The sequence below is a fragment of the Octopus bimaculoides genome, chromosome 9 (genome assembly GCF_001194135.2).
Source record: "Octopus bimaculoides isolate UCB-OBI-ISO-001 chromosome 9, ASM119413v2, whole genome shotgun sequence".
In the NCBI taxonomy this organism is placed as follows: domain Eukaryota; kingdom Metazoa; phylum Mollusca; class Cephalopoda; order Octopoda; family Octopodidae; genus Octopus; species Octopus bimaculoides.
This window is the reverse complement of record NC_068989.1, coordinates 39701267-39712067: the sequence shown is the minus strand read 5'-3', so window position 1 is coordinate 39712067 and position 10801 is coordinate 39701267. Positions and strand designations below refer to the sequence as shown.

The 10801-nt window shown below is 36.7% G+C and overlaps 1 protein-coding gene across 4 annotated transcripts in view; it reads right to left on the bottom strand.

Moving 5' to 3' along the window:
- Positions 1-10801, bottom strand: part of LOC106874122 (tetratricopeptide repeat protein 23) — a 191496-nt gene that overhangs the window by 158954 nt on the left and 21741 nt on the right. For all 4 annotated transcript variants that reach the window (XM_052970647.1, XM_014921734.2, XM_014921732.2 and 1 more), the window contains exons 3-5: positions 8668-8872; positions 2314-2437; positions 761-920 (exon numbers count right to left, since the gene is read on the bottom strand). In XM_052970647.1, the coding sequence (XP_052826607.1) occupies positions 761-920; positions 2314-2437; positions 8668-8872 (489 nt within the window). The remainder of the gene's footprint in view (positions 1-760; positions 921-2313; positions 2438-8667; positions 8873-10801) is intronic.

Genomic DNA, 10801 nt, shown 5'->3' with positions numbered 1-10801 from the left:
AGAAAAGAGACACAGTGTGAGAGGGTACAATGGTAGCAAAATAGTTCACCAATTTTTAATTCATTTCAATATATACTTCTACAGAATGTTATAGATTAGCAGATTCAGTATGTTTCACTCCTTGTTCTGGCAGCCACATTCAGCCTTTGCCTTTCATCCTTTCCAGCTAAATAAAATATATACCAGTCAAGTAGTGGATTTGATTCTCTTGGCCATTCCATTACAGGTCTTGTATGTGTCAATATATAGTATATTATAAAAGATTCCGCCGAGGTCGACTTTGCTTTCATCCTTTCAGGGTCGATTGAATAAGTACCAGTTATGCACTAGGGTCAATGTAATCGCCTTAATACATTTGTCTGTCCTTGTTTGTCCCCTCTATGTTTAGCCTCCTGTGGGCAATAAAGACATAAATATATAGTATATTATAAAAGCTAGTGTAAATAAACAACTAATTTATTTGGAGAATTATTTTTTTCTATTCTAGGCACAAAGCTCGAAATTTTTGGGGTGGGGCCAGTCAATTAGCTTGACCCCAGTACACAACTGGTACTTAATTTATCGACCCCAAAAGGATGAAAGGCAAATTCGTCCTCGGCAGAATTTGAGCTCAGAACGTAAAGACAGACGAAATACTGCGAGGCATTTCGCCCAGCATGCTAACGTTTCTACCAGCTCACCGCCATTATGCTCGGAGAAATATTGACAAAATACAAACAAAAAGCTTTTTTTTTAAATTGGTGCCTATCAAAAAGGATATTTTTTCTCTGAGCATTTTGTTACAGCCAATATATGGTGTAAATTAACAAGCATGTTGTACATGGACAACTTGTCAGCATTATTAGTAGCAATATGGATATTGGAATCAAGCATCAAAGATTTCGCTCTCTCAGCATGATATTCTGCCTGGGCAGTGAAACCTACACACAAAGAAATATACTTTGGAAGAAAAAGCAGTCTTTGGAAGGAAAAACTTTGATATAATATGCTCTCTGCAATTCTCTCTCACTTTTCTTTTTCTGTTTTACATGTATAAGTAAATCAGGGTAGAAATAGCATTGGCATGACCATTGCCGGCTCTCCCAGACTGTTGCAATTATCATATTTTCCAGCACACAAGTCAAAATTTTCAGATTAAAATTAATAGCCAAAAACAGTAGATCAACTTATACACCAAGACAATTTTAGAAGACCAAAAGTTATTTTTGAAATGCAGCAGGATTTGAAATGACAGTGATGGTGTTTGAATATTTACACAACATGTCTACTTTTATACTACAATAGGTTTCTATAGTTTCCGTTTACCAAATTCACTCATAAAGCATAGGTTGACCTGAGGCTATAGTAGGTACCACACAGCAGGAATGCACCCAAAGCCATGTGGTTGCAAAACAAATATATCAACCACAGTTATAACTCTGACAATGATGTTAAATGGCTGTACTATCACAGAAGAATAACATTTATTATCTAAGTATGAGTTTTTACAAAACCTCCTCTAATATATTTATTTTTTATGCATCTTTTAAACAGTCTTTGGAATTTTATGCTTTGAACAACAGATGTTTAAGATCTCAAAAATTTATTCAAATTAAAATCAAATATGTAATTATGCAATCAATATATATCATTCAATATAATGTTAAAATCATTCAATAAAATAACAGGAAATACTTTTATATAAATTTTATACATATTAAGTGATTTCAACATTATATTAAATATATATTGCAAATATATTAAAGAACAAATTGACCTGAACCTTCATGTTATTAAATATTATATTGGATATTATAGTGGATAAATATTATACTGAATGAAGAATGAAACTTTAAGAAGTCTATGTTCTTATAGAAGCACATATATCAATATCATTATCATCATCATCGATATTATCATTTCACTTCATCCTCACTTAGATAATGTATGAGTATATATGTATTGCATTTTTGTGTACATATATATGTATATGCATGTGTGTGTGCGCGTGCACACACACATATATACATCACTTTATCAAGGTTCTTTTGAAGAAACTGCAGAAGAGAGAGCTTAGCTATGAATTCATGCTGTACATGAATTCCATTACATGGCCACACAGCTAGGCAGAATGAGCAGCTAAATCTCCCTCAAACTATACCCTCCTTAATGCAATCTTAGATAAACTCTCACAGAAAGACAAAAAAATGTGATGCTCATAACTAGAATACTTTTATTCATATGCCAGTTCAGTGAGAGGTGACTTAGAACTAAACAACAAAAAACATCATAAACAAATATTATGAAAGTGTAGCTTAGAGGTAAAATATATACCTTTTCCTTGAAGGTAGGTTTCAGCTAATGAAACATAACTGGCAGCCAGCTGCCAGTGCATGGAACCAAATATCACTCTTGTCAATGTCATAGCCCGTATGAATTCATGAATGGCTTCATTTATCTGGAAGAAAAAAAGAATAACATTACTGCGATCATGATGACATGTCACTGGAGCTGCAATAAGTTGTTTTTATATCTTAACACTAAAATCATTGATGCACAAAGTGTAATAATTTGGAATATATTCACCTACACTGATCTTTGGATATCCATAACCTATATGGCCAGTCATGCACCAACTATTCTGTATTCCAAGAAAACAATGAGATCAGTGTATATATGAGTTACTATATACATGTGTGTGTGCGTGTGTGTGTGTGTGTGTGTGTGTGTGTGTAGATAAATAGACAGACAGACAGATAGATATAGATATAGATATGTATACACACACATGTATATAAATCATCAGTAATTCATATATCCATAAAAGAAGCACACTCTAAAACATTAGAGCAGTGATATATTTAGCTAAATATATCTATATATATATATACACACACACAAAAACACACATGTATTTACAGACACACAAACATGCACACACACTTGCACTTACAGACACACAGATATGCACACACACATACAGTGTGTCTATAAAGTCATACTCGTCTAACTGGGGTATTGATTAAATGTGTGCAGGGCAACAAATGGAAACCACATTGAACTGCACTAAACTGTATACAAACTCTTTTTAGTTGGTCTCTTATTCAACATGTATATGAAATGTGCAGTGTTGCAAGTTACATCAATAAATAGTTTTGAAACCCACCATGACTTTATGGATATGCTTTATATATGCATTCCCATGCTAGTTGTGCATTTAAGAAGTTTAAATCCCAAGCACATTGGTTTTGAGTTCAGTCTCTCTGTATGGCCTCTTAGGTACAGACATGACTAGGTTGTGAAGCAGTTTGCTTCCTAAGCATGTAGTTTCAAATTCTTCTGTGTTCTCGTATAACCCAGGGCACACAATAGATGGAACATACGCAAGCAATGAGCATGCATTGAGGGCTGGGAAGAAGATGCTGTCTTCAGAAGTAGGGACATCGGGTGGGTATACACTGTGCACCCTAATCAGCGGGAGTGCTTCTTTCTGCATCTACTGCTGCACACTGTCAGAAGTCCTACATCATTCACAGACTTTCAAAGACACAATGGGGAAGTCTGCATAACCTACAGAGAAGCCTGCGCCAAACATGGACTACTTGAGGATGATGCTCACTGGGACCAGACACTGGAGGAGGCAGCAGTCAGCACAGTACTAAGTCAACTGCACCTACAATTTTCTATCATGTCGATGACATGTGACTTGAGTGAACCTTTCAAGCTTTGGGCAACCCACAAAACCAGCATGGCAGAGGACATCCTACAAAGGATTCAAAGGAAAACCTCAGTAGAAATTGCCACGTTCAATAACACCAATTGCAACGAGGTATTACTTGACCTGGACATTTGAGTGCAAGCTATGGGACGTCAAGGCAATTCCACATTTGGTCTGCCTCAACCGGAGCAGGCAGCAAACAATTTCGCAATTGAGTACCTGCAAGAAATCAGCTATGACATCAAGGAAATGACGGTGTATATAGCTGATAAAGAACACAAACTGATGGAGGACTAACTGGGTGTTTATAAGACCATTATTTCGAGCACTGAAAATGAAAGAGGAGGTCTTTTCTTTCTGGATGCTCCAGGTGGAACTGGTAAAACATTGTCATCAACCTTCTTCTGGCTAAACTGCGCCAAATGAAACACATTGCCATAGCAGTGGCGTCAAGTGGAATAGCTGCAACTCTGCTAAGTGGTGACTGCACAACTCATTCCTGTTTCAAACTCCCTTTGGACCTGTCTAAGAAAGAGAAGGCAAACTGCAACATTAGTCATGGTTCTATAAAAGGCGAACTTCGGGTTCATTCTCACTGCATGGCACCTTGGGCAAAGTGTCTTCTACTATAGCCTCAGGCCGACCAAAGCCTTGTGAATGGATTTGGTAGACAGAAATTGAAAGAAGCCCGTCGTATATATGTATGTATATATATATATATATATGTATGTGTGTCTGTGTTTGTCCCCCAACATTGCATGACAACCAATGCTGGTGTGTTTATGTACCCGTAACTTAGCAGTTCGGCAAAAGAGACTGATAAGTACAAGAATAAGTACTAGAATAAGTACTAGGCTTACAAAGAATAAGTCCTGGGGTCGCCTAAAGGCGATGCTCCAGCGTGGCTGCAGTTAAATGACTGAAACAAGTAAAAGAGTAAAAGAATAACCTTGATAGCCATGTTCAGGAAATTTCTCAATTCAGTAGGTAAGGTTCTGGATGCTGAGGCTTCGCAATGAAGCATGTAGTGTGTACCTACAACAGATGGATTTTTTTTCTTTTACCCTATTCATGAATCCAGACTGCCGACCAAGCATGGCTGGAGCTTCATCTGTGCACACCCCTACCAGTGAATCACACGAAAGTTGGTTTTCCTGAAAGAAGTTTGATACATCACGAAAGATAGCTGTTGCTGTTGTACAATTATCCATAGGGTGACAGAACATCTCTTTTACACAGTTGCCTGACACAAAACGAGCATATACCAGTAGCTGAGAACACTGAGCAATGTCAGCCGTTTCGTCACACTGAATGGTAAAAACAAGAGAATCTCTTATTTGGTCGAGAATTTGATCTTTGATGCCTTGAGACAAGTCATCAATCCTTCCCTTGACTGTATCATTTGATAGTGAAATCTGTGAAAGCTTGTTTGCCCCATCTTTCTCCAGAACGAGTTCTGCACAGAGTAGTCTTGGTTTATGAGAGACTCTCTGATGTTAGGGCTCTTCTTGCTCTTTGCAATCAACATGGCGATCTCATAGCCTCAATAACTATTGAAGTTTGTTGCCGAAATAGCTCACTACCGTCCAACTTAGCTTGCTTCAAGGAATGTCTTTTTGTTTCAAAGAATGCCTTGGGCTTGTCTATAAGAGCAGGATGTATTGTCCTCAAGTAGTGTTCCAAGCGTTAGAGTCGCATTCCATCATGGCTCAGAGTTTTGTAACACATCACACACTGGGGGACTTCAGTGTCATCCTTTTGGAGGGACACAAATCCAAATCGAATATATTCATCAAGATATTTCCATTTCTTTGCACTCATTGCAAATTATTTGATGTGCAGTGGACAACACAAATATGTGATCAAAAGATAAAGCACATGTAAGATAATGTCAAGGCCCAAGTTAGAACGCTTGGAGTAAAAAGTTCAGAAAAAAATTAAAACAAAAAAATTTGGAATAAAAGTTAAATTAAAAGAAAAGTTATACGAAAAATTTGTACAATAAAATATTGTATTTATTTGTAGGAAAACATATTCAAAAAAATTTCTTTAAAAAAGAAAAGATTTTGCATAGCTTTTAGTTTTACCTAGTACTTTCTGTAATATTTAAATCTGAATTTTAGTATAACATTTGGCTTTATATTATAATTATTTTTCTTACAAAAAAATTTACTACATTTTTAACATAAGTATTTAATATTAAAAACTTTGGTTTTATTGTTAAAATTTTAAATTATTCTAATTTGTGTTTTAATGTTTTCAGATTTTATTGAATTGAGCAATAGTAGAACCTATTACATACTTTTTGCTTTATTTCCTATTTTTATATATATCATACTTCGCATCTTGCTAAAATTTTTAAATAGTTTACAATTTAAAAAAATTAAGTTAATATTTCTTAGGCAGATTGTTTAATGCCTGTGTGTGAACTGCTATGCTGCATGACAGTGAAACATGGACTATGACAGCCGAGGACATGTGTAGGTTTGAGAAGAATGAAGCCAGTATACTTTGCTGGATGTGCAACGTATGTTCAACAGAGTGTAAGCATCTTGAGAGAAAGGTTAGGCATAAGACGAATCAGATGTGGTATGCAAGAGAGACGACTGTGCTGGTATAGTCATGTGATACGTATGGATGAGGACACTTGTGTGAAGAAGTGCCGATCTCTAACTGTGGAGGGGACAAGTGATAGGGGTAGACCCAGGAAGGCATGGGATGAGGCAGTGAAGCATGACCTTTGAACTTTGAACCTCAAAGAGGCAATGACTAGTAACTGAGACCTTTGGTGGTGTGCTCTCTTTAAAAGGACCCATCAAGCCAAGTGCACCCATGCTGGTGGCATGTAAAAAGATCAACCTTTGAACGTCAGGTCTCATGGAGGCAAAGTGGCTGAGTACCTTTCGAGCATGAGGCCTTGTGGAAGCAAAGCAACTGAGTTCCTTATGAGCATTGGGCCTCATGGAGGCAAAGTGTCTAAGCTCCTTTCAAGTATTGAGGCAATGACCAAGACCTTTGGCAATACATTGTGCTTGAGAAGAAGACTCATCAAGCCAAGCAAAATCACAGTCATGACAGATACTGGTGTCACGCAAATGGCACCTGTGCTGGTGGCACACAAAAGCACCCATTACACTTCAGAGTGGTTGGCGTTAGGAAGGGCATCTGGCTGTAGAAAACCATGCCAAATCAGACTGGATCCTGGTGCAGCCTTCCAGTGTGCCAGCCCAGTGAAACCATCCAACCCATGCCAGCATGGACAACAGATGTTAAATGATGATGATGATGATGTTACTATAATCATTTGATAATGTTTCAGCGTGTCTCTTGATTTTTAAGATTCACATTATTTCATATATATGAAAACTGTGGATCAAACTTGTTTATAATCTATTAACTGAAAAAGATGTTTGTCTTTACACATTAATAATATCTAAACTTAATACCAGTGGTTCTTAAACTGAGTCTTGTTGTAACAAAAAGAATTACAAAATAAAGGCAAATGTTAAAGCTACAATTCAGAATTAGTGAGGGTTTTGAGGGATATGAAGCAGGGTCAATAAGCACAGAAAATGGTAAGTAGCACTAAGATAGAAGAATAAGAAAACTAAAGGTATAAGGCGATACTTTTGCATTTTTTCATAAATTTCTCATTATTTGTCTATACTCTCATTAAGAGAATAACAAATATCATTAGAGAAATTCTTGCTTTTTCTCAAGGGCTCACACCCCCACTGAAAATTACTGATGCCCCTCAGGTTAAGAAGCACTGTTCTAGATAGAGAATTCACAGTGTATAAAGGAATAAAACAGTAGATAGAAGAATAAAGATAGGAGAATAAAGTTCACAGCTGATCTTCTTCCAGTGGGTATGGAGGTAGGTCCATACCTCCATGAAGTTATAGGTCCTTAAGTATAATCTCAGGTAGATTCAGGCAGTATTTTGGCAGTATTTTGAATGTTGCATTCATATTGAAGGGATAGATCAAGCGGTGAGCTAGTATGAAAATGGTCCAAGTGGTTGTATAAAGTGAGAGAGATAGACATCATGATAGACAGGTAGGGGTTGTGAATGAGTGAATAGAAGAAAGAAAAGAAAGGAATGAGATAGGTGCTAGAAAGAATGAATGAGAGCAAAAGTTAAATAAAAAATTTTTAAATAAACATAAAAATAAGAGATAAGATGCCAGTATTATTCTTCATTAGGGTAGGTTTGGGATGAGAGGTCAGGGGTTAAAGTTTTGGTAAAATGGAGAAAGAAGGTATTTATGGCTGTTAATTAAAAAAATGAATTTTAGGTTCAGTGTGGTCAGAAAGAATAATTAGTTCAGTGGTCAGTAGAAAAGCTAAAATGCTAGAAATAGATGCCTAACTTAAGGGAATATATTTAAGATTAAAAATTAAAATTTAACAATCAAAAGGATTATTGCAGCTCGCGAGCTTCTAAAATACTTCTAAGATACTTCTGTAGTCTCATATAATGTTGCATTTTCTCATCCAAAATGGAGACGAGTACCAACACTTCCACATGGTATGTTTGAACAATTGTGAATTGTGAACACGAAATTATTGCTTGCATTGTTAACCCATAAATAAAGAGAAAGAAAGTGTGTGTGTGTGTGTGTGTGTGTGTACGTGTGTGTTCATGTGCATGTGCATACATGCATGTGTGCGTGCATGCTTATGTTCATGTTAATATTTCACTCAGTGTCCTTGCATGAAAGTATAAATCAAAATTTTGTGGTGTCAGCTGACAAATCTTCCTAACAAATTATGTTTCAGCACTGTACTTTCAAAACAAGCAGAATGAAAAAAATCTGTTTCTTGAATAACAGGTAAGATTTAAACAAACAGGAACAGTATCCAGCTGTAAAACAGTTCCTTAATACATATCCTTATAACTTATAATAGCATGGAAAAATATCATAAAACAAAATAAAATGAAACAAATGGTTAAAAAAGTAAAATACCATTCCAGCAGCAATGTATTTTTTTCCATTACTTGCTGCTTCCTTTAGAAGGTCTGCGGTTGTCTTCATCTTAGGATTGCTGTTGTCTACATTTGCTGGCTGAGAGTTGCTGTTCATTGGGACACCCTTTGATGCTTGGTCACCATCCATAGAACCTATGTTTTGTACTTCTGTGGTATAACTGTGGTCTGAGTTGTTATCAGAACTGCAACATATCGTAGAAATATCCAAAAATAATTAATTGTTTTTGTGTGTGTGTGTGCGTGCGTGCATGCGTGTGTGCGAGCGTGCGTGTGTGTGTGTGTGTGTGTGTGTTTGCTTGCATGCATGTGTGCGAGTGTGTGCAAAGTGCAAAAGAGGAGATTGTGTTGGTCTGGTCATGTGATGTAGATGGATGAGGACAGTTGCATAAAGAAGTGTTTGTTGGCCACTTAAAGTAGAGGGAGGCCCAGGAAGACATGGGGTGAAGTAATGAAAGCTGATCTCAAAATGCTGATCCTTACAAAGGAGAGGACAGAGGATCAACATATGTGGTGCATTGCTATACTTGAAAAGACCTGCCCAGCACAACAGAATTAAGATCCTAAAACCAAGGTGCCACATAAAAAGCACTGGTGGTTGGTGACACTGGAAATGCACCTGTGATCGTGCCACTTAAAACGTACCCAATACACTCTGTAGAGTGGTTGGTATTAGGAAGGGCGTTCAGCACAGAAACCAAGCCAAAACAGCCTATGGAACATTATGCAGTCCCTATCCTTACCAGTTATTTTAAAAGCCATCCAACTCATGCCAGCATGGAAAATGGATGATGATGATGATAATATATGATAGAACAAGATCATTTGGCAAATGTAGAGTAGTCTTTAAGCTTCTAGGAGTAAGGAACCAATTCCTCAGAGCTCATCTCCTAGATTTTGGTCATTAGAGATGTAGAGCATTATAAACAACTAATTCATCAGTTCAGATTGGGAATATTGATAAAATACTAAGCTAAACCTTTAAACAATGAAATATATTATCAAAATTCAACTATCAAATGCAAATTTCACCTATACACTCAACACTCTGGGTTTCATTGCTCTTCAGTACTTAATAGAGTTAAATTCAACTTTACGATGAAAGTAAACAAAGTTTGTCTTTAGAAGCATTGAGATGTATTGTAAGATACAGAAATAAATTTATTTCTCAAACGCATGATAATGCTATAAATAGCGTGATCAGGATAAATTATCCATATAATGCAGAAAAATACGTTACCAGCCAGCCATGAGACTTGAACTCACATCTCTAATAGGGTTGTTTTCTAAGTGAGTTACCATCACACACATATACAAAGATTTTTCAAAGTCATTTTTGTTTGTTTTCTTCCCCCTAGTTATATATTTTGGGCAATCTTGTAATCTTGTACTCAACACCTGAGACCTGGTTAAAGAAGGGTTCTGTCAATTTACACTGTTTGATGAAGATGAAAGATAAAGTTCTTGAAACAAAATGCTCTACGGTAGAAAATGTGTTGAAGGGTAAAAAACCTGTATATTTTCTTGGTACAGTATATCAGAGGTTAGCTCATTCAGTTTATTCTTTCATTCTATAGACCCGAGGCATTACAGCACCAAATAATTCATAATTTTATGAATCTTTGTTGGCCTGTTTTGGCAAGACACTACTTTATTAAGACTAATTACAATGTACTCTGTAGAGTACATATGTATTGTATTACAGATTGTATGCGGAACCACCTGTTACAATCCCAGCTATGAATTAACTAAAATGTTAAACACTGAGAGTAAAGGACCTCTAATTTTCATTTCAACTTCCTTCTGTGAGAAGGTGAACTTGCATGAAAAAAAAAAAAAACCTGAGATGCAGTTGGTTTCTGATCATCTCAACCTCTGTTGTGCCACTGATTTTATAGCTGAATGTGCTGGAAGAGGGTTCATCATCATCATCATCATCATCGTTTAACGTCCGCTTTCCATGCTAGCATGGGTTGGACGATTTGACTGAGGACTGGTGAAACCGGATGGCAACACCAGGCTCCAATCTAATTTGGCAGAGTTTCTACAGCTGGATGCCCTTCCTAACGCCAACCACTCAGAGAGTGTAGTGGGTGCTTTTACGTGTCACCCGC